This window comes from Brassica oleracea, chromosome C7, assembly GCF_000695525.1.
Source record: "Brassica oleracea var. oleracea cultivar TO1000 chromosome C7, BOL, whole genome shotgun sequence".
Classification (NCBI taxonomy): Eukaryota; Viridiplantae; Streptophyta; class Magnoliopsida; order Brassicales; family Brassicaceae; genus Brassica; species Brassica oleracea.
The window spans coordinates 46,090,074-46,113,622 of record NC_027754.1 but is presented as its reverse complement, the minus strand read 5'-3'; the positions used below and the strand labels follow the sequence as shown (position 1 = coordinate 46,113,622).

General features: G+C 34.4%; 4 protein-coding genes, 1 long non-coding RNA gene, 1 other non-coding gene and 1 pseudogene across 7 annotated transcripts; 3 read left to right on the top strand and 4 right to left on the bottom strand.

Annotated features, from left to right (window-relative positions):
* Nucleotides 1-1,267: 1,267 nt before the first annotated feature.
* LOC106303914 lies at nt 1,268-2,816 on the bottom strand. The gene is made up of 4 exons (XM_013740270.1): nt 2,639-2,816; nt 2,414-2,528; nt 2,007-2,121; nt 1,268-1,927 (listed from the first exon to the last, which is right to left on the bottom strand). The coding sequence occupies exons 1-4, from the start codon at nt 2,737-2,739 to the stop codon at nt 1,509-1,511; spliced, it is 750 nt and encodes a 249-aa protein (XP_013595724.1). The 5' UTR covers nt 2,740-2,816; the 3' UTR covers nt 1,268-1,508.
* A 1,650-nt stretch (nt 2,817-4,466) lies between these two features.
* On the top strand, nt 4,467-5,953 carry LOC106302062. Its single transcript, XM_013738574.1, has one exon. The coding sequence runs from the start codon at nt 4,650-4,652 to the stop codon at nt 5,799-5,801; it is 1,152 nt and encodes a 383-aa protein (XP_013594028.1). The 5' UTR covers nt 4,467-4,649; the 3' UTR covers nt 5,802-5,953.
* A 1,374-nt stretch (nt 5,954-7,327) lies between these two features.
* On the bottom strand, nt 7,328-9,199 carry LOC106304905 (auxin-responsive protein IAA29-like). Its single transcript, XM_013741296.1, has 4 exons — nt 8,859-9,199; nt 8,360-8,661; nt 8,139-8,229; nt 7,328-7,992 (listed from the first exon to the last, which is right to left on the bottom strand). Exons 1-4 carry the CDS (start codon nt 9,131-9,133, stop codon nt 7,917-7,919), a joined length of 744 nt encoding a protein of 247 aa, XP_013596750.1. The 5' UTR covers nt 9,134-9,199; the 3' UTR covers nt 7,328-7,916.
* Nucleotides 9,200-13,116: 3,917 nt separating this feature from the next.
* LOC106304022 lies at nt 13,117-15,596 on the top strand (annotated as a pseudogene).
* Nucleotides 15,597-15,639: 43 nt separating this feature from the next.
* Nucleotides 15,640-15,712, bottom strand: TRNAR-UCU. Its single transcript has one exon. It is a non-coding gene; the product is annotated as a tRNA-Arg (tRNA).
* A 50-nt stretch (nt 15,713-15,762) lies between these two features.
* On the top strand, nt 15,763-17,211 carry LOC106304023. Of its 2 annotated transcripts, none has more exons than XM_013740401.1 (5): nt 15,763-16,124; nt 16,229-16,331; nt 16,404-16,503; nt 16,687-16,781; nt 16,879-17,211. In XM_013740401.1, the coding sequence occupies exons 1-5, from the start codon at nt 15,986-15,988 to the stop codon at nt 17,063-17,065; spliced, it is 624 nt and encodes a 207-aa protein (XP_013595855.1). In that variant the 5' UTR covers nt 15,763-15,985; the 3' UTR covers nt 17,066-17,211. The 2 variants fall into 2 exon arrangements, with proteins under 2 accessions (XP_013595855.1, XP_013595854.1); XM_013740400.1 differs by having other exon boundaries at nt 15,776-16,124; nt 16,870-17,206.
* A 2,833-nt stretch (nt 17,212-20,044) lies between these two features.
* On the bottom strand, nt 20,045-20,486 carry LOC106305572. The gene is made up of 2 exons (XR_001263013.1): nt 20,333-20,486; nt 20,045-20,254 (listed from the first exon to the last, which is right to left on the bottom strand). It is a non-coding gene; the product is annotated as an uncharacterized LOC106305572 (long non-coding RNA).
* Nucleotides 20,487-23,549: the final 3,063 nt, after the last annotated feature.

Genomic DNA, 23,549 nt, shown 5'->3' with positions numbered 1-23,549 from the left:
CGGATATTTTTATCCGAAATATCCAAAGTAATCCGAAATATCCAAATTTTTTATCTAAATCATCCTAATTATTTGATATTTTATCTTAAATAACCAATATTTTATCCAAATTATCCAAACTACCCGAACTATCCGAACCCGAACCGGATCCAAATGAGAACCGAACTTCTTATGGATATTTTCCGGTTCCTACATTTACTATCCGAACCGAACCGAACCCGAAACTATCCGAACCGAACCGAACCGAAAATAGGTCGAGTACTAAATGGATCTTCTAGCCCCTATCCGAACTATCCGAAACCCGAAATACCCGAACCGAACCGAACCGATACCCGAAATGCCCAGGCCTAGTATAAACTTAGATTTCTCTCTGTTTTCTCTTTTATAAACTAGGACTAATTAACTAATAATGGGTCGCTTGATTCCAAGAATAAATAATTAAAATCAGTGAGAACCAGTCTTTTCTTGTCAAACCAATACGTCGAGAGGCAATTGGTCACACATTTAAGTAATTTAAACTACTTGGATCAACTTTTAGGTAAGACATATTATTATTTTGAATCTTGCAGTGATGTATATAATAATGTACAAGGCTGTGCAATGAGAAAGAAAGGTCTAACTCAAACTCCAGCGACAAATTACTTTTGTGAGGAAATTAGTAAATTACAAAAAAATAGCCATTTTCAAATCTTACTTTGCCATTTTTCAACAATGGACTACACAAGGGAAACATTTTTACTTTATTCTATGTTATAATATCTTCAAGTGCATTTGTAAATTTGTATGCATTTCTATACAAGAGATGTGGCTGTTGAGATAGTTTTTGCATCTTTGAACCAAAAAAAAAAAAAAGAGATAGTTTTTGCATCTAAGTTTTTTCTTCCCAGATTCAAATTCGAGTCTATATGTAGCACAGCTGGATGGTACTGAAATGACAGAACAATCTACCGTTTACTTAATCTAAATGTTATTAAACTACGCAACTAATTTATGAAATACAATTAAACAAATGTATGCTTAAACTTTCTCAACTAGCTGCTCCATAGAGAATGGTGTTGCTACTAAATGGGCCTAAGCTGAGTTCTATATAATCAGCTGACCCAGATAAACCCATATCACAAGAGCTAACCAGAGTTATATCAATGGCGCCTAAGACTCTGTTGTGCAGCTACGTCAACTGAAGCAAGCTACTATCACACAACTTTCATTAGATCTTGTAATGATTTTTTATGTATTTGTTGCGAAAGCACATATGTAGACTCATTATTTTTCAAAATCTTGCTTTTAAATTAAAGTACATGAAGTTTGAAGATTCTAGATTGATGCAAGACAAGAAGAAGACTGATCTGTTTTCCTCATCACTCTCTCTATTTACATCTAACGACAACTAAGACCTAAAGATGAACTAAATGAGCTAACTAAAACCCATTCTATTACACAAGTCTCTCTATAGTCAAAACCCCAATTCTGTTCTGAATTATCAGCTCTTGTTGTTGTTGCTGCTTAACTTACTCCATTTTTTGAGAAGGAGATCTGATATCATCTCCAAGAGGGCCTAAGCGCAGAGATAAATCACAACCACCAAAGGCAATGCCATTAGTTGCATCTTTCACACTCACAGGTCTGATCTTCTTGTTGGACTTGCACGAGTCAGTGACATTGACTGGCAAAGAAGGAACTCTGAGTGAATAGCATAAAGGGTAGCTTGAGTACTTGGAGACAGGGCATTTCTTGACCGGAACATCGCTGTGAAAAGTCATAACCGGAAGAGTCTTTGGAGCAAAGTTGTTCTGTTTCATGAAGACTTGGTATTGCGGCGAAATGACGTTGTCTAAGTTAGTTGAGTCCTGGCTAAGATAACATCTGGGGTTTATGTTCCTTTGGCTTCTTGAAGCTCTTCTTGGCGTGCAGCCTAAATGCAAAGCAGCTACAAAACAAAACAAGAGTTCCCTCATTGATCTGAGCCAAGAAGAATTCAGAGTATCTAATATTAAGAATGTGTATACCTTCAATACAAGGCTGAAGATATTCTCCAGTTTCAGTGGTTTCATCCAGTCGGATTATGGTGTTAATAGCGTCGTTGGCACGGTTTAAAAGTGTATTCATGTCCATATACTCAGCCTAAAGATGTAAAGCAAATAGTCAAGACTCAACTAAGTTGGACTCAGTGTTCATTATTAGATGGAGTATATAAGATTAGTAACAAATCTATTAACCAAGTAAATACACAGTGACATAAGTTCCAATGTTCATTATTAGATAAGAGTATATCATCACAAGTAAAGACTAAATCAGTCTCACAGTTCAAAGAGGGTCACTGGTTTTAGTGAGTAGCTTTTCTGTTCCACAACAACTAACTTAAACTATACAAAACCCAAACTGAGAAACTAAAATGTTATATAAATAAAGAAACCTCAGAATTGGCTTTGGAATAGATGATTTCTTCAGCTCTCAAGACAACCACAGGGAGCTTCTCTTGCCATTCAGTGTTCTTCTTGGTGGATTGGCTGTGAATCTCACAAACAATCCTACAAAAAAAAAACAGTTCAAAAGAAAAAAATGAGCAGAAAAAACAGAGAAAGGACACATGCACACACAGATGGATACAAAGTGATAGAGAGAGAAGAAAGAAGATGACCTGAAAATCTCTTGGATGAGCAAACCCCTCATGGGTTGGTGTGTGTCACTATGCCAAGCTCTTCTGATACAGTCGTACGGTCTTGGCCCTGGCCTCGGCATCTTCTCTTCTCTTCCACCACTTTCTATAAGAGAGAGAAAAGACAAAGTCAGATTGTTTTTCTTCCCCTCCTTACACTGCTCACTCAATAATTTAAGTGGAGGGGGAGAGATAGTTGGCCCCGGTTCGTTCCGGTTTACAATGTTTTTTTATTTTTATGGTCCGGCCTACTCTATAATATAAGTCTATAGTGTTGCAGTCCATTATTTTTTAGATTATCCTTTCCAATATATAACTATAAAGAACTAGAGAGCATTCACCAAATTATATATAACCAACTAACCCATTCTATATTCTTTTGAGCTATAAAATGCCAAACACCAACCATATCTTAGTTATAAATAGGATCTACATTTGCATTAGTACTTAAATGTAAAGCTTTATTGCAATTTGCAACTGTAAGATTCAAACAATAGATGCCAAATTATTTAAACCTAACTATATAGTAGTTGAGATTCATACTAGTGTAAGAATAATTTGTTCTACGTCCTTATGGGAAATTTATTTAAACGTTTTTTCACTCTCTGGTATTAAAGCAACTTCACTACGTTTTCAAACATTCGCTCTAATTGTTCTCTTTAGGAAAAATAAAATATTCGTGTGCAGTGAAATAAAGAAAAAAACAATTCTTCAGAATTCGTACCACCACTACTTCTAGCCTTTCGCTATAATTTTCTCTGACACTGAAACATTCACGATGACGACAAAGACAAGAAGGCCATGTTCGTTTATGTGTCGCGCGACCTGCGACTAAGATTACGTTTGTTTACGTGTCGCGCGACTTGCGACTTGCGACCTGCGACTAAACCTGCGACCTGCGACTAAAACTATGTTCGTTTACGTGTCGCGCGACCTGCGATCTGCGACCTGCGACCAGTCGCGCGATCAAAATTTTCTTAATTTTTAGTCGCTGTTTTTTCGGGCGACTTAATTGGGAACCCGCGACTGGTCGCGCGACATCAAAACGAACAACAACCTGCAACTTGCGACTTGAGACCAATCGCAGGTCGCATGTTACGCGACAGCGAAACGAACAACAACATGCGACCTGCGATTAGTCGCAAGTCGCATGTCGCAGGTCGCAGGTCGCGCGACATGTAAACGAACACGCCGAAGATCATAACTGAGCAGACACAAAAAATAAATAAAAGCTTTGAAAATATCATTAAAGACCCTAACTAGAACTTAAACCACGCAAGTCTCTCACGTAGTCGTTACTGGAACTGGAAGCAAGGCCCAAAAGTCAGATTTGAAGGCCCAATCCTAATGCATGCAGGCCACGTGGTTACACAGCACGGTAGCTCGTATCCATCCAGCAAAGATGTTAAGTTCGAGATGAAAACGTTTGCCTGAAACGGATCGATTACGAAACTTCACGTACATGTCAATTATCGGCTACAATACATCATACCACGTGTATGAAGACTAAAGACGTGTGTACACATAATCGAATATTTAATGACTCTGTTTAATGCTGTCTTTAACTTTAATCAACGAATAAATTCGTATGCATTCACTTTGTTGGCCTATGATTTAGTCATATTATATAGCAAACGGACTAGCACAATCAACATATTTAATTCTTCATATTCTAATTTTGGATAGATAGTACACGTAGTGAACAAATTAAGAGAATTAGTGGCGAAGAGAAACAAAGACCGTTATTAAATGAAAATGCGAAACAAATAATCTTTCTGTTGAAAAAAGTCATAAATTCCAAATATGAAATGCCATTGAATTGAATTGAAAATTTCCATAATTAGTACTCTAAATTTTATTAATACAAGTTGCACCAAATCCCACTCTCTCACTCTAGAAAAATGTATCATCGATTCTAATCATACTCCACTTTGTTTCTCTCTCTACAAAGTAAAAAGCAGTCACTGGTTTTTTAATCTTTCCGGCGAGAGATATGCTGTCTCCGACGCTGTTCCCTCTCTTCTGCGCTTTGTTTCTCTGTCTACCAGTCGCAGTCATCTTCACAGTCCAGCGAGAACTCACCGGCGTCGCCTCGCCGGAGTTTGGTTTCCGCTCTCTCTCCGTCTTCTCTCTTTACGCCCGAAACGTCCCCGACGCTTCTTCTCCGCCGCTTCGTATCGCACCTCCTATCCCCAAAGACGACGAACCGCTTCTCCGACTCGCTTCACAAGTAAACCCGAATCACCCGCCCGGGTCGACCCGGAAAGTGGCGTTTATGTATATAACCACGACGCCTCTCCCGTTCGCGCCTCTGTGGGAGATGTTCTTCAACGGAAGCTCCTTCAAGGATCTCTACAATGTCTACATCCACGCGGATCCGACCCGGGACTACGACCCGGTTTTCTCCGGAGTGTTTTCAAACCGGGTGATTCACTCAAAACGCTCGGAGCGATACACACCAACTCTCGCCGCTGCGGCGCGTCGGTTATTGGCACACGCGCTTCTCGACGATCCGCAGAATTACATTTTTGCCCTCTTCTCGCCTTCGTGCGTTCCCATCCGCTCATTCGACTTCACTTACAAGACTCTTGTCTCCTCACGGAAGAGCTTCATCGAGATACTCAAAGACGAGCCGTGGCAGCTCGAGAGGTGGGCGGCGCGCGGAGACGACGCGATGCTCCCCGAGGTGAAGCTGGAGGATTTTCGGATCGGGTCTCAGTTCTGGGCCTTGACGAGGAGGCACGCGCGCATGGTGGCGCGTGATCGGCGGATATGGGAGAAGTTCAACAAGACGTGCGTGAGGGAAGACACGTGCTATCCCGAGGAGAATTACTTTCCCACCCTTGTGAATTTGAGGGACCCGCGCGGGTGTGTTCCCGCTACTCTGACTCACGTGGACTGGACCGTCAACGACGGAGGTCACCCGAGGATGTACGAGGCGGAGGAAGTTGTGCCTGAGCTGATCGTGCGGCTGAGGAAGTCTAGACCGAGATACGGTGAGGATGGAATCAACGGTTCAGATTGGTCTGTGAGTAAGCGGAGTGATCCTTTTCTGTTCGCTAGGAAGTTTTCTCCTGAAGCGCTCGAGCCGTTGTTGGGTATGGCTAGGAGTGTGTTGTTCAATGACTCGGCTTGTGATGCGTGAATGGTTCGCTGATGCCGTTGTTGTAAATTTAGGTTTAGTTTTTGTTTTAAAGTTGGATAAAATAAATGTAATTAAAAGGGTAGCTGGGAAAAACAAAAAAAAACCCAGTCTATCATTATCTTGTTTGATGCTGAGTCAGACGTAAAAAATTACTCGAATCTCAACCTCATAAATTCGCAACTGAAGTTAATCATATCACACTACTAATGATGATGTCAGAAAATCTAGTCGGTAATATTGGATTTTATTGTTATTATTCCTTTATATCTTCATAGTGTGTTTTGACTTTTATTTAGACTTTGGTTGTTATCTTCACTGTGGACAGAGAAACCTAAAAAATGAAATGGATAATGTACAGTATTAAGTTATACCAAAAAAATTGATATCAATTTTATAAATCGTGTTGTTTAAAGATCCTAAATTTTGGGTATTGAGTTTGCGGAAGATGGGACTTAGATTTGTCAAACAGTCAACACTCGAGTTTGGCTGTTGGTTAAAGAACACACACAGCCATAATGCTTTCTCCCTTTTTACTTTTCCAAAAAAAATTACGAGAATTTAACAGTTACAAACCCTGAATTGTGTGATAGACTAATAAAGAATGGTAATTAAAATTTGTATATTGATGATTTTTGTTTGTTTGTTATATGGGCTTAACATCCTTTATATAGTTCATAGTCTACGATTTAGGATTACTGTTCTCTTGAGAAATTGCTTAAAACTAACCGAATCAATTAATCTCATTCACCTCACAATCACTCATCAATGTAATATATAAAAAAATTAGTACGTGTGCACAATGCACGTACCAAAATGTTGTTTTGATCTTTGAGTACATCTCAAATGGAATTCAGCAAATTCCTAGTTAATTATCCATTAAGTTTAAGATATTTACAAGTGAAAGAATCAAAGCCAGAGGAATGCAATGAGAGAAATGTTCATGTTCTTCATTTGCTTCCTCTGTTTTATGGAGCAAGTGGTAATGAAATTATCTATGTTAAGAGCAGGTAAGACGGACATTGTTATGTTAATCTATATTAATAGAGATTATGATGTCAATTCGTTGGTTTGTTTTATTATTCAGATTATATTAATTTTCTTTGGTTTAACCGTCGAAAACTATGATTTATATGGCAGGGAAACTGACATACAAGAGAACATTATAGACCATACTCTGTTTGATTACAAGAAAACATCAGATAGGCGACACAAACAAGTTTAGTCACCTGAAAATTTGACAATAGGTTATTAAAACAAACCAAAGAAACATGTATATTTACCAATCACTAGCTTCACCCCCGCTCAAACTTAACAAGGCTAAGTTGTATAAAGTACAAGGAAACAACAAGGACTACTATCTCATAAGAATACGGTGTATTACGAAACTTATAAAAATTCCAGAAAAGGTTTAAATGACTTTATTAATCAAATGCAAGAGAGCAGAAGGTCTCACAGATTCAAGCAGAGTCAAGACCCAAAGAATATAAGAACAAACCGGACTATAACACAAGAAATGTGAGGTATCGTCTATTATATTGGTCGAAATATATTTATGTAAGAAAAGAACAAAAGTGAATCAGTACGGGTTGTTGTAATAATACTCCATCGGTGGATGTCCAATCCCATTAACCGGTAGCATTCCATAAGGCATTGCGGTTAGAACCGGACTCGTCTTAGCCAAACTAGCTTGACCTCTCATCCCTTCTTGCTGAAATTGCTGCCACAACTGCTTCTCTTGAGTCAATAGTATTGCTTTTTGTCCATCTCAGCCATTTGCACATACGAAGGAGGTGGTATGATAAAAGAAGCAGCGTAGCAATCATCATCACAGTTTATGTTTCTCTTTCTTTTTTTTTCTTGTTTTTGAAGTAAACAAGTCTATTAAATTTCAAATGCAACAAAGGATTGATGTAATAATGTCTAAAAGCTTATTTAGTTGCCGAGCCTGATCCTTAAGTAGATCACTGAATTCTTATAAAGGAAATGTCATTACCCTTCCGTGCATGTTTAGCCATAATTCATAATAAGTGATACTAGAGGCAGATAAATCGAGTGGAAATCTGATAATGTAGACATTTTAATTACAAAATAATAATTACTTTGAAAGAGTTATTTTTAGAACAACAGCCGTGTGTATGCACACGGGCAATCTCTAATTATTGATATTCGATGAACAGACTCAGCAAAGATCCTGCAAAACCAAAACAGATTCTAGATATTAATATGCCAGTCACCCTTATCCGAATATTAAAATAATGTCCATCACCTAAAAACTATGTATATATTTATGAAACTAGGTAGAAATTTGAAATATTAAACACAGAGAAGTAAACGTACTTCCATGGAACATCCCCTAGTAATAGCCAGTCGCCCTCTTTCCCCTGGAAGGTGAATTTGTAACTTGTATCTTCTCTATCACAATTTTGGTCTGACAAAACAAAATTGTATTCAATATCAAGAAGACTATTGAGAGGTTATATGTCATGCTTTCATTCGTTTATAGGTTTAGGAGAGTGTATACGTTTTAATGCATTTTAAATACTTAAATTAGTACTCACATTGAGTAAACATGGTGATCAAGAAGTTAGTGAGAGACTCGTAAGAGTTGAAAAGCTTGATGTCCACCTTTCTAGCTATTGCGACACCATCCATCTTCACCTTAACATACATTGATGATCTCGGTGATGATGTTGATGACGATGACGGTCTAAGTCCGATAATTGTAGCCGTAGGATTAGGTATGTTGATCCTCCTACCATGATGGTGATATGGGTGATTACGACTATGACGGTAATTATGATACTTTGTCATACATGACTTTATTGGTGGCCACCCCACGACTTCGCCATCTTCCTCCTCACTATACAAAATTGTTTTAAATGTTATGAGAATTCTTTTGTTTTGAATGAGTGTTATGAATTATAATCCCTCCATGCATACTTTGTATAAATACGCAACAGAATATTCGAAGAAACTTATATAAATTTCTTTGGTAAAATGTTAAATTAACTTATATAGTTAACCTAAGTATTGTCAAAAATATAGTTTGTTACTCACTCGTCAACAATAGTAGAGTCGGATTCCAAAGGATCTTCATCTTCCTCGTCTGGCTGGCCATTCAAAGAAAACGAACATGGTTTTGGTACATAACAATCTTCTTCCATATTGTCCAACCAAAACATCGACTCAAAACGCGTTTGTTTCGTTTTCTCGTAGTGAACGACCTCAACAAGCATTCCCTCAGTCGCGCAATGCTTGTTGAGGTCAAAGCAAAACCCGAATTTTGAAGAATTAGTATGAGGTGAAAGAGAGAGATCAAGATCCAACTCCATTTCTAGTGCAGCTTCGTCTTTGATGAAACTAAAAGTGTATATTCTTTTGTTGTCTGGCTCTGGAAAAGGTTGTGTGGATGGTTGCTTAATTAGAGGACCATGAGTATTCCCTATTTATAGTAAAAGGAAAGAGTACAAAAGTGAAGGAGGAGTGCGTGGCTTTATCGTAAATATCCATGTTTGATAGGTTTAAATTATTATATATTTTGTCGCACAAAAATATAGATGTCGTCATGGATGTGTCTTTATGGTATCTTAAGCAACACGATACTATATAAACTAAACTAATCAATCAAATATTAGAATACTAACAATTTGTTTCCCTTGACTCCTCAACTATATAGTTCATATAAATTTTCTTAGACCAACAACTAGGAGTCCAGAACATATATTTGACTAGAGAAAAAGCTCTCATCTTCAAAATCTGAGTTATATCGTATTATAATTCATAGCCAACATGATTAAAATACGTAAAAACGTTCCCTCAACGAAATAGGTTTGGGTGAAGATACTTATAGAGTCGTTACTATACTTAACCTGTTAAACAGACTAGCAATCGTGAAAAAGCATTTACAACTATTAATGAAACAAGAGAAACAAGGACCTTTGTCTTTTGGGAGAAAATGAATGACTTCCGACATTTATTGAGTTCAGGTCGGCCAATATCCCAACATTTGATGCTAACATATTTCTACATTATTTTATTTAAATTGCTATGATTTTTGAATATAAAATACAATCTTATGATAGTTACTTGTTTCTTATTCAACTTCTGTATACATTAGATTTTTTTTTTTTTTTTATTTCATTGCAAATTACACATTCGCATACACAGAAATTGAAAAAACTATAATCGATAGTATATATGCATGGACTTTGTAAATACATTTTCTCCTAGGATAAATTATTAATTAATAACATTAGTCATATAAATTTGTAAACGATTTAGTTCTTTTGGTTGACTTTATCTGATTTTCCATGTTTGCATCACTAATTCCTATTTATCACAATATCCAATTAGCGTACTTATTAAGATAAGCAAACCAAACAACTAAAGAAATGAAAAGTGTATTTATATTTTATACTTCTAAGCTAGAAACAAGAGCATGCATCTTCAAGGGACACATGATTCAACGAATTTAGACATGCAACACCCAACTAACATGAATTTTAATAGACAAGTTTGGTTAATGTTGGAACGGACAACGTCCCATACTTTTGTTTACATCCAATGTTTCTATTTGACTCTTGAGAATCATGTTACCCAATTACAAACTCCACTTCTTCTTTTTTTGAGCTTGTCGCAATATTCTTAACCTTTCAAGAGACAACTATCACTACACACTTCTGTTGATTCACTATGCAACTTCAGTAAAATATTTGGGGAAGAGTTCAGATCAACTTATGAATAAAGGCTATTAACTGTCTGCCCATCCTGAGCTTGATTACACTGCCCTCTTTGGGAAGGAACATTTTCCTTTTTTCGTAAAACATTTATTTCACAAGTGCTTCGTTTTTTCAACCATTACTATTGTGGATTGATGATATAGCTTATAGTTTCTAATTCAATGGTTCAGTACCATGACAGACTAGAACTCATGGCCTTACTAGTTACCTCCTCCCCTATATGATGGAGACGACTTGTCGAATAACCAACATCCGATCCGATTTTTACTAGCAAGTGTATAAAAACTGAATTAGACCATATGGTCGATCAAACAAAATACCATAAAGACTAGGAAAAAGGTAAATAAAGTCCAGAAGAGGATATGGTCTTGGAATTCTTTCAATTATCTTATATTTGTTTTACTCTAGTAATTCAGTTGTAAGCTTGGTATTGACATATGTTTGATTTAATTTAATAAAAACGTTGGTAAAAAGATATATGTTGTGCCTAACACAATATTAGAAACTTGACTTTTAAGAAGTAGTTCGCACGATATCAATCTGGATAACGAAAGTGACACTTGATTATGAAGTCCATATCATATATAATATATGACACTTTGGTTGGTCTCTACATGTTTTTAGATCAACCAAACAGATGAGAGTAGAGGGGGAAATATCAATGTGAAGAGAGTCGTGCGTGACTACTCGTGCCGTAGTGTCGGGTCGACCACTGAAGTTATGGGCTTTAAAAGTTGAAGGGACCATATGACTCTTGTCGGAACCACATTCACACTTATAGTCTAGTTCGTGGGATCGATCTGGGTTTTTAAAAAAATTTATTAATATTTTTAGTTACTAAAAGGTAGCAAAACCTCAAAAACAATGGAGACTTGTTCATGCTTGCGGCGTTAAATTCTTATAACCATCGAGAGTTTTAGCTGAAACAACATCAAATTGTGCAAGGAATATAGACAAAAATTGGATAGTAGCTAGTGATTTTGGGCTGTTTTTTTTTTTTGGTAAAAATGTTAAGATAAAGAGAAATAAGTTAAGCAATTTTGGGCTGTTATTAGCATGTTATAACCTATTTTGATTTGACCAAGCTGTTATTCGAAAATAAATATTCTTGTCATGTAATAGGATTTCTGAATATTTTAGCTTGGTTATTTTGAATTTCAGAGTTTTTACATGTATTTAGTAGCTTGAACAAGTATGATTTAACATTTTGGCTCAAACATCTTAATATAATCGAGCAAGATATGTTTTGATTAACGTTTTGAATATTTAAATATTTAGCATGTTTGAATCTCAACACTAAATAACTTGAAACAGATATAAATGACATAAAACTATTCTATTTATTGTAAATTGATATAAAACCATACCCCCTTACGTAAGGGTCGGATGCGAATTAAGCAGTAGCAGGTACAAAACAGATAAAAAGAATAGATATGTGGCCGAATCCAATAATAGTCACATAATATACCGACAAGAAACCTAATCCACTGAAGAAACTGATCTAGAAATGAAAACTACTGGTGAGAGATAATAAAGGACGTACGTGGGAGGAAACGAGAAAGGATAGAAACTGTTTGTTTGAGTGCGGGAGAGGGGGACAAACGAGTGTTAAGATAAAGGGGAAGTGAATGAAACTATCTTTTTAACTCGAGTTTGAGTGCTGTTTTGGACAGCTTTGGCTTAATGTCTTCTTGTCTTCATCAAGTTTGTAGATACCAAAGTCTTATCATGTTTCTTCTATGTCTCCTCAACTACTACTTTACGAATCGTACCACAAACTTTCGCCATTCATTCATTATTCAAACTTCTTGATTTAAACTAGTAAGATATTACCGGTTCATGATGCTATTTTAATCATTTCCAAAAAATTATGGTTTAATTTTTGCTTTTCATTACCAAAAAATAGCACTATTCCAAAATCAGAATTCAAAACTTATTTTATAGTATATAACTTCCCAAATAAAAATTAAATTTATCAAAAATATCTTAAATCATTTATATGCTGACTTTTTTTTTCATTTACCGGATAACAACGAATTATGAAAAAACAAAGACACACCAAAACTATAATGTATTAGTTTAATCATTATCCATAAAACCGAAGAAGTATCATTATCGATTAAGAGTCTCATTCAACATGGTATATATAGCTCTAAGAAAAAAAAAACATTTCTTAGACTTGTATAATATACCAAATAATTGAAATTATTTCTTAAAAAAACATAGAATAATAGCAAGAAGATGATGTCTTTCTTTCTGTTATAATTTTTTCATATTAGAATTAAATGTTAAAAATAAATCTTATAGAAGAATATAATAAACAATGACTTGTGTTTTTTTTATGGTTATTGGGGAAAATTTTCCTTTTAGAAATGATTAGATGTTAAAAAGTTCAAAAAACAGTTGAGATCTAATAAGGCCTTAGCCCATAAACTTAAATGAGTTCAGTATAAGAAATTATTACTATCACTGGGCCTTAAGCCACAAATAGAGAGAAACGAGAGGAATTTAATAATTGTCATAACAATAATTAATTACAAAAAGACATTCGCACATACACAGAGAGAGGTGGTCTACTCAAATGTCCCGTGTCTTCTACGTTCAGTATCAATCATCTCCGTGAGTCAGAGAGTCAGAGACGACGAACGCGGAGTAAGACGAAGACCGTGGAGAGAGTCTACCTCTCTCTCGACCATGATGAATCCTGTCCTTCCTGTTTCCGATCCTCCTCTCGCCGGAGATAATAATCTCGACGGCAAAGCTGTAGTAGACGACCGTCTTTTTCAAAGGATCCGCCATGACTAAACGTGGCGCTTACGCTGCTCTCTCTTACATGGCCTGTGCAGGTAATCGTTGGAGTAATGTTCATTTTCAGATTCCAGCTGATATCAATGTTAAAGTTTCATGCTTTGAGATTATGTCTGTATGTTGTGTGTTGGTGTTTAATTGGCAGTGATGCTTGTGCTGTTCAATAAAGCAGCTCTCTCTTCCTATGAGTTCCCCTGTGTTAACGTTATCACTCTCTTTCAGGTAACTATATTACAAAGTTTGTCTTTTTGCAGTGACCCAAAAAGATTGACACTTTTGTTTCAACAGATTTTATCCTCTACATTGTTTCTATACACGCTGAGGCGCAAAAAGATCATCTCTTTCACAGCGGCTGATTCCTTTTCAGCTTCTGATAATAATAATAATAATGTCTCAGCTTTTGTGCCGTTGAAGACATTGTTTCACACCCTTCCTCCCTCAGCTGCCTATCTTCTCTACATGGTAGTTTTTTTTTTTTTTTTTACTGTGACAATGATCTTCTGTTGTTTTGAATCCTATAAATACTAACTGATCACAAATTTTGGTTCAATGTTTTATCTACTGAAAAGCTAGCCACTATGGCGTCTGTGAGAGGGGTTAATGTTCCCATGTACACCACGCTTAGGCGTACCACGGTGGCTTTTACTATGGTGATTGAGTACTTTTTTTTTTTTTTTTTTTTTTTTTTTTTTGATAATCCATGGGTTCCCCACTTACGTGGATCATTCCCCTGAGCCCGGTTAGGCAGCGGTCCACTTCACCCGGGAGGGCTTTACCTGGGTTGGGGACAAGACCCAACACCCAGTACCGCATTTGGTGACAGAATGGGCAGTTCGCCTCCGCCTGGCGTCGAACCCGTGAGCATGACAATTGGTCCACAGAGTCCTTACCAAGTGAGCTACCTCATCCTGTCGATTGAGTACTTGCTCACTGGTCAGAGATATACCCGCTCTATCATTGGAAGGTGATTCATAGTTTCCTCATACTATAGAAGTAAAAAAGGAGAATAATGCTTCTCCTTGATTCTTTACATGCACAAACTAAACTCTTGTATGTTTGATAATATCAGTGTTGGCGTTATTTTGTTTGGCGCATTTTTCGCTGGAGCTAGGGACTTGTCATTTGAATTTTATGGATATGGTGTCGTTTTCTTAGCCAACATAACAACAGCAGTTTATCTAGCAACCATCTCCCGGACTGGTACGCTAGTTACATACTTTCTGTATAAATGTTCTTCTACTCAAAGTCTAATGTCTGATTCTCCAGGGAAATCAAGCGGCTTGAATAGCTTTGGTCTTATGTGGTGCAATGGTAATCTTAACAGACAGCAAAACATGATTTAAACTCCAATTACTTCCTTTGAATTTTGTGAGTTTTTATAATGATAGGAATTATATGCGGACCTATATTGATTATTTGGACATATGTTTGCGGTGACTTGGAGAGGACGTTTAACTTTCCCCACCTCTTTTCTCCTGGTTTCATGGTACTGTAAATCACTCTGTTCTGCCTTGTATCTGTTGCACTTTTTTGTTGAGGAGACTAATGATCTCTTTTCATACTTTTGTTCTCACTTCTCACACAGGTTGTGTTATTATGTTCGTGTGTGTTGGCTTTCTTCTTAAACTACAGCATTTTTCTTAACACCACTCTCAACTCGGCTCTCACTCAGACAATTTGTGGCAACATGAAGGTCGGTTTCACTTTATACAATTATCTTTTTACAAAAAGAAAAATGTGAAGCTTTGAGCATTAACATCATCGTTGCAGGACGTCTTCACGGTTGGACTAGGGTGGATGCTCTTTGGTGGACTCCCATTCGACCTCGTATTATTTCTTCACCGTCCCATTTAATTTATTAGACCTAAAATCTTCCGTCTACATTTGCTACATATCATATCAGTACTGTTTTTATAAAAAAAAAAATTGATTGGTTTGTTCATGCAGATGAATGTGATTGGACAGCTTTTTGGCTTCTTCGGGTCTGGTTTATATGCATACTATAAGATCATTGGGAGGTAACTAGTCCAAAACAAAGAAGAGCCAATCACTAATAGGAGTGGCCCTAGTGATCATAAAGGCTCGATCTGAAAAGAAACTAAAGGAAGCCTTTTAGTTCAACAGAGGTGAAGTAGTTCAGAGTAGTATTAATAATGCGATGCCTCATTTTTATTTGAACTTGTGTATTCAAGAAGGCAAAACATAACAAATTATTGTTTTCTTGGTTTTCACGTTGATAAATAGTGAATGGATGGTATGAAAATGTTGTTTTACCTCGCAAAATATTAAAACACACCCAGTGGGACTCGAACCCACAATCGCTTGATTAGAAGTCAAGCGCCTTATCCATTAGGCCATGGGTGCTTGTTGTTTTAAGTTTCCCCACAAAATATTTTAAAATCCGTCTCTCTATATTGTTCTATCTGAAAGTAAAACGTATATTACCGCGGGAAAAAAGCCAGAGAGAAAGACAGATCCCTAAACCCTGATTCCCATCAAAGTATCTCTCATCTTCTTCCTACCTCACATGGCATCATCAATCTCCCACTCTAACTCAACTTCCCTTCTCCTTCCAGCGCCCAGAACTTAACTTACTACATGTTTGTAGCCCTGTCAATTTCTAGTTCTTGATTTGCGATGGAAGTTCCACGCCGCTCTTTGGCTGCGTCTCTGTCTCCTCTCCGCCTGATCGATCGTCGGAAGAGTTTTAGTTATAATCAGTTGCCTGAGGAGCCGATCAAACTCACTGTTCTCAAGCTTGATGGTTCTTCCTTTGGTACCGTAACCTAATCTTCGCTTGCTTGTTTCTTACGCTTCTACTAAGAGTTTTGGCTCTACAACGAATTTTGAGGTTTTTATAATATCTGATATTATCATAAGGTGTTGAAGTGTTGAAGAAAGCTACAGTAAGGGACCTCAAGATGGCTGTAGAAGCTGTGTTTTCTCACTTGCCCATCACATCCCTTGGCAATAATATCTCATGGTACCATTCATTTTCTTGATTTTTGAGTTTAGTTTTCTTTATGATCCTACTCTTACCCCCGTGAGTATGAAGGCCGCATGTTTGGGCACAGTTCTGCTTATCCTATGAAGATCAAAGATTGATTAACGACTCTGACTACCTCACTGACTTCCACATTAAAGACGGTGATCAGGTTTTGTAGTCTATCCTAATGTTATTGTTTGGTCTTTTGAATTGTCATGTGGTAGAGTTGAGGTTCTATAACCAGGCTTATGTAGATTGCTATATTCAAGTTTAGTTTCCATTACATTCCTCATTTTTGTTGTAATTAATGTTTTAATGGGTTTTGAGTTTTTTGTGGATAAACATAATTCAGCTTCGATTCATCCGCTATATATCAAACCACTGCATCTTGATGAAGACGCACAAGAGCAAAACACCAGGCGTTTCTTCTTTGAAACAACTCAAACTGTAAGAATCTTTTTCTTTTTCATTGCTGTTTGTTTTTTTTTTTTTTTGCATTTCATGATCCGCGGCATGAGACGAATACATGTTTTAGACCATCTAGGTTGTCAATCAAAATCCAAATCTGGAAAAAGAAGGAAAAAGGAGGTCAAGGAGACGGTGTCGACACTACAAGAAAACAGCGAAAACAGCCAAGCTTTCTATCGACTGTATTGGGAGGTTGGCTCTCTTACAAGTCAACGCCAACTCAAAGAGGGACGAGAAAACTCTTACTAAGTTCAAAGAAATAAAATATCTTATTATGCACATGAACCATCATGAAACCATATGTAATCCATAGTTAGACTAGTTTAATATATGACCATACCTGGCTTGACACAAACCTAATCATAGCTTTAAGCAATGAACACAAGCCATTTAGATTAGCCAGAGTCCTGACCATCCAGAATCTAACAATCACCTCCAATATATCAAGAACTACGATAGAAATCCTGACTATATAGGTTCAAGTGTCAAGATGAACTGTTACTACGGTGGTATGACTTGTGAGTGGAACAAGACTGTAATGTACCAACAAATCCAGATTACTGACATGTTACGTCGTTTTCATACGGTCCATGATAGTAGTTTATAGAGCTTAACTATTTATCATAAACTTATACACGAAGAAGCCAAGAGAGAGAGAGATTTACAGTAGCAATTACTTGTAAATGAGTCTGAGAAAGACATTAAGATTACGAATATAACAAAAATAAGAGTTTTTTTTTTTAAAGTGTTGACAATGTATTGACTAAGAGCAGAGATCTGAGAATCAAGAGCCTTAATGGTTTCTTCCTTTCGATTTTATTTTAGATTTCGTTCAAATTGCAAAACCTACTTTTTGAATTTCATCAAAGTAATTTTGATTTGGTAAAGTATGTGTATTCTACTCTAGATCTTTTATATAAATATTCAAAACATATCAAAACTATTGATGTTATATTTCGAACTACACATTTTGTTATATTATTTCATGGTAAACGCTTTTTTCAATAACAACAACATCCTTCGATGTCAGTACATCGGCCAAATTTGTATTTATATTTATTGCAATATCTAACGCAACCAAAGAGAATGTCTTCCTTACACGGCCAAAATCCTCCAAAGCAAGACTCGCCTCCTATTCCATATCCTATTTATCAATAAAATAAATCATTAATACAATATCCACATGACAAAAACATATCTGCAACAAAAAATATGTTATTACCCGGAGAATTTAAAGTAGTTGAAAGAGTTTCAGCGGTTAATGTACGACAGTCAATAAAAGATATGAATAAAAAGATAGTTAAAACAAATGAGACTAAAGTTTTTACGGTTATAGCCATTTTTATGATGTTCTCAATCGTTTTGTTGAGTAGATTACTTAGACTGATTACATATATATACTAATACAAACGTTCAAAATAGTTATCATGGTCAAAGATAAATTCAGAAAGAATGTAATATGTACATTAATTACTTATAAGATATAGTCAAAACAAAAACAAGATTTCTTTCCATATGAATTAACATTGGTAAGAATACATATTCTTTCCATATGTAGTTAACTTTTTTTTAATGCCGGATAGTTATGATATTACATATTATAAGAAATATTACATATGATTTTACAACCAACTATTCTAACTGCATTATGAAGATTCATGTGATCTGACTGCATACTTGAGCTATCATATCGGATTTACGTTTGACGGTACTCCTTGCGCCATGATGTAGATCTCTTATAAGCATTTTGTTCAATAATTTGAAATAATTCTGTCTTCTCTAAAATTCGAAACGCAAATTTTCTAGTGTATAAATATTAATAAATCCTTAGTCAAACCTTTGGACCAAGGGTATTTTCACAAAACTCCAGATTATATACCTCAGCAAACCAGGAAAATCGGGACAATATCCCATCACCTTATTGTCTTCACTCAGATCACAAACTTGCATTACTAAGCTCGACATATAAATGTAGTTAACTATGCAACTTTTTTGCTTAATAACATTTGAACATTGGTAGAAAGCGATATATTAGAAAAAGTCATTAAGTAGTTTTTTTACACGTGTATGTGAACTGTTAGATAATTTTATAATTTAATCATTCGAGGATTTTTTTATTTATTTAATTAAATTTAAAATAGAAAATATTCATATACCAATTATATCAATTGACGAACCATCTAAATAATATTATGAATAAAATTTTATTCGAAATTTATGAAAAATGTGCTTTCAAATATATCTAAAAATATAACTTGAAACATCTGATTTATAAAGAAGCGTTAGGATATTTTACATCCTTTGAACATTCAAAATTTTGAGTCATATTAAATTATTTTAAACAAAATGTAGACTTTTTTGTTATCAAATCTAATCGATTACAAATTTATCTTACATCATTTTTAAAAAAGATGACTAAGATTATTATTATTAACAAATACATTCAAATACATAAGTTTCCCAATTTATAATAATAAAATCTATCTCTTTATTGCTCCACCTGATGGTTGGTTCTACAACGATGTTGAGTGTTATATTGTTTTCTCACTTACCCATCACATCCTTTGGCATTATTTCATGGTACAATTCATTTTTCTTGATTTTTGAGTTTAGTATCTATATGTGATTCTTGATGATCCTACCCTTAACCCGTGAGTATATTTTCGATGAAGGCTGCATGTTTGGGCACAGTTCTGCTTATCCTATGGGGATCAAAGATTGATTAACGACTCTGACTAGCTATCTTATTAACTTTGGCATTAAAGACGGTGATCATGTTTATAGTCGCCCTCCTATTGTAATGCATCGTTGAGTATGTTATTGTTTGGTCTTTTGAATTGTCATGTGGTAGAATAGAGCTTGTCTATCTAAATTCTCTAACCAGGCTTATGTAGATTGTTATAGTCAATATTAGTTCCGATTACATTCCCCCTTAATTTCTAGTAATGCTTTAATGGGTTTTGAGCTTTTATGTACAAACATCTTCCATCTTAGTTCAAAGATGCAATATATGTTATTATGCACATGAACCATTATGAAACATATATGACCAGACCTGGTTTGACACAAACCTAATCTCTGCTTCACTCAACACACAAGCCATTCAGCATCCATTAACTTGTACTTTCGATTTTATTTTAGATTTCGTGCAGTTTACAAAATCTACTTTTCTAATTTCATCAAACTGATTTGGTAAAATTTGTGTATCCTACTCTAGACTTTTTGTATAAATATTCAAAACATATAAAAACCATTGATGTTATATTTCAAACAACACATTTTATTATATTATTTCATCTTATACGCTTTTTTTCAATAACAACAACATCCTTGGATGTCAGTACATCGTCCAAATTTGTAATTATATTTATTGCAATATCTAACGCAACCAAAGAGAATGTCATCCTTACACGGCCAAAATCCTCCAAAGCACACATCTTCTATTCCAAATCCTGTTTATCAATAAAAGAAATCATTAATACAATATCCACATGACAAAAACATATCTGCAACAAAAAATATGTTATTACCTGGAGAATTTAAAGTAGTTGAAAGAGTTTCAGCGGTTAATGTACGACAGTCAATAAAAGATATGAATAAAAAGATAGTTAAAACAAATGAGACTAAAGTTTTTACGGTTATAGCCATTTTTATGATGTTCTTCTTAATCGTTTTGTTGAGTATATTACTTAGAGTCTTAGACTGATTACATATATACTAATACAACCGTTCAAAATAGTTGTCATGGTCAAAGATAAAGAAGGAATGTAATGTTCATTACTTTTTTATAAGATTTAGTCAAACGTTCAAAAAAAAGAAAAAAGATTTAGTCAAAACAAAAATAAATAGATAAATTTCTTACCTAGTAACATTTGAACATTGGTAGGAATACATATTCTTTCCATATGTAGTTAACTATGCAACTTTTTTTTTTGCTTAATAACATTTGAACATTGGTAGAAATACATCATGCGATACATTAGAAAAGGTCATTAAGTGATTTTTTACAGTGTATGTGAGTTGTTAGAGTAATTTTATAATTTATGGAGGATTTTTTATTTTCTATTTATTCAATTCGATTTGAAGTATAAAATAATCATATACCAAATTATATCAATTGGCGAACAATCTAAATAATATTATGAATAAAAATAATATTCAAAATTTATCACACATGTGTTGTGAAATATATCCAATAATAAAAATATAACTTGAAACATCAGATTTATAAAGAATCGCAAGAATATTTTACGTCCTTTGAACATTCAAAATTTTTAGTCATATTAAATTATTTTAAACACAATGAAGACTTTTTTATTATCAAATCTAATCGAATACAAATTTATCTTACATCATTTTTTTAAAAGATGACTAAGATTATTGTCAACAAATACATTCAAGTTTTGTATAATTGGAACTTTTTACATCAGTTGACGTTGCAAAATAAAAAATAAACTCCTAAACATTTATTTAAAACAATTTTTTATTGAGAGTGATAACTGAGTATTTTATCCCTTTATTCAATACTACAAGCGCACAACATATCACAATAGTATAGAAGCAATCAAATCCACAAAACTTAAGCCCACACAACAAGTTTACGAGAATAAAGTCAAGATAAGTCAAAAAGATGGTTTTTCAGGTTTTAGTGATAAAATTCTTCAACTATTTTAGACTCGTAATAAAACACCCCAACTAATTAATGTTTTAACCCCTCAACTTACAAAACGTTAAAGTCTGTCATCCTCCATCTATAATTCTGTAATATAAGGTGAGAAACATTAACGGTTTGTAAGTTGAGGAGTTAAAACATTAAAAACTTAATTGAAGGATTTTCTTTTGATTGGAAAATAGTTAAGGGTTTTAATCACTAAAACATATTTTTAAAGAAATTGATTTACAAAAAAAAAAGAATAAATAAGTTGATTTTTCTCTAATTATCAAATGTTTATTTGTTAACTAAGAACACTTTAGTTTAGACAAAATGACTATAAACTGACAATGAGACAGTAGTAGCATACGTACATAAACAACCGGACTATAAATCCAATTTTAAAAGGTTCAGTTATCAGATAATACAGATTCAAAGTAAGTTACTGTGGCGAGATTATACGAAAAGAAGATCGATTGTATGGGAACTAGTTAAAGAATTTGGTTGTAGAGAATGAGTTAGACCATTGAACATGCTCAAGGCGTCCTTAAATAGGATTTCTTAACTGTTTCCAGAAAATCCGATCTTTATTTTGTATAATCCCGCAACGATTGCTAATCAAACATTTCTTACTTGGAACCAGCATTATCCGATAAACGAATTTTCTTTTACTTAGGCTACCATCATCCCACTAACAAGAAACATTTGATACTTAGAGAAAAAATCAACTTTTTATTATTTGTTTAAACCAATTTATTTCAAATGTGTTGTAATGATTAAAACCCTCAACCATTTTTCAATCGAAAGAAAATCATGCAATTAAGTTTTTAATGTTTTAATTCCTCAACTTACGAATAGTTAACGTCTGTCACATGCCGTTACAAAATTATAGACAGAGGATGATAGACGTTAACAGTTTGTAAGCTGAGGGGTTAAAACATTCAGAAATTAGTTGAAGATTTTTCTTATGATTCAAAAATAGTTGAGGGGTTTTATCACTAAAAATATTTTCCCCTAAAACTAAGCAGAAAAATAAATATGCAATAAGAACCGTGCAATAAAAGCTAAAACTTACAAATAACAAGCTTTAGGCATTAGAGAAACCGCAGTAAATCAGATCATGAATATAGATAGTTTATTAAAGAATCAATGAAGCACCATTTTGAACTCAAAACACGAATGTATACTCTTTCCACTATCGTCACTCTAATCACTATGTATAACAACCTAGATAACTAACTAAGACTAAGAAATTAAACATGTATTAAATTTAAATTTTGATAGGTTCACAAAGTGCAATAGCATCAATTTTTGTCGGTTAAGAAAACTTTGCTCACAAACATTATTTTCATTCAATTAGAGCAAACCCTCGCCAACTCTAATCAACCTAAAATCATAAACAAGATAACTAATTAAGTTCAAGCATAAAGTTAAATTCAGATGAAGAGATGAAGAACTTTAATGAAAACTAGGATAAGACATGCGTCTTGCGCAGGGTAAATTTATATGAAAATTATTTAAGAAATATCGTATGAAAAAAAAATTATATTATTGATCGAATTAATATATTTGGCTCTTAAACATTTTTTTAAAAAAAATTCTGTTAATTACATAATTTGTTTACTAATGAACTGATCTCATTTTTAAAAATATTTTAGGTCAAAAAATTATTTATCGCATAAAACCCTAACGTTTAGGTCAAAGAATCTCATGCCTACTATTTGGTTATAATGAAACTATGTCAGCTCGGTTTTATATCATGATTTAGCAATTAAAAAGTTAATTATGGTCATGAGAAGTTTACGTCCACGTGTCAATCCTATCTATCTTCGATATTTTTCTCATTTTTGTGTCATTTTGGTTATTGCTCGATATAAATATTGATTTTTGAGTTTATTCTCATTTCTTTCTTTTATTTTGGCCTGAGATTTAGAAAATGTTTAAGATTCAAAATTATTAAAGAGATACATACTTAGGTTAAGATATGCGCCTTGTGCATAATAAATACTTATTTTATATTTTTCTGCATAATATGAAATAATAAAATAATAATTATATATTAAATAACTAAGAAATCAGTTACTATTATGTAATAA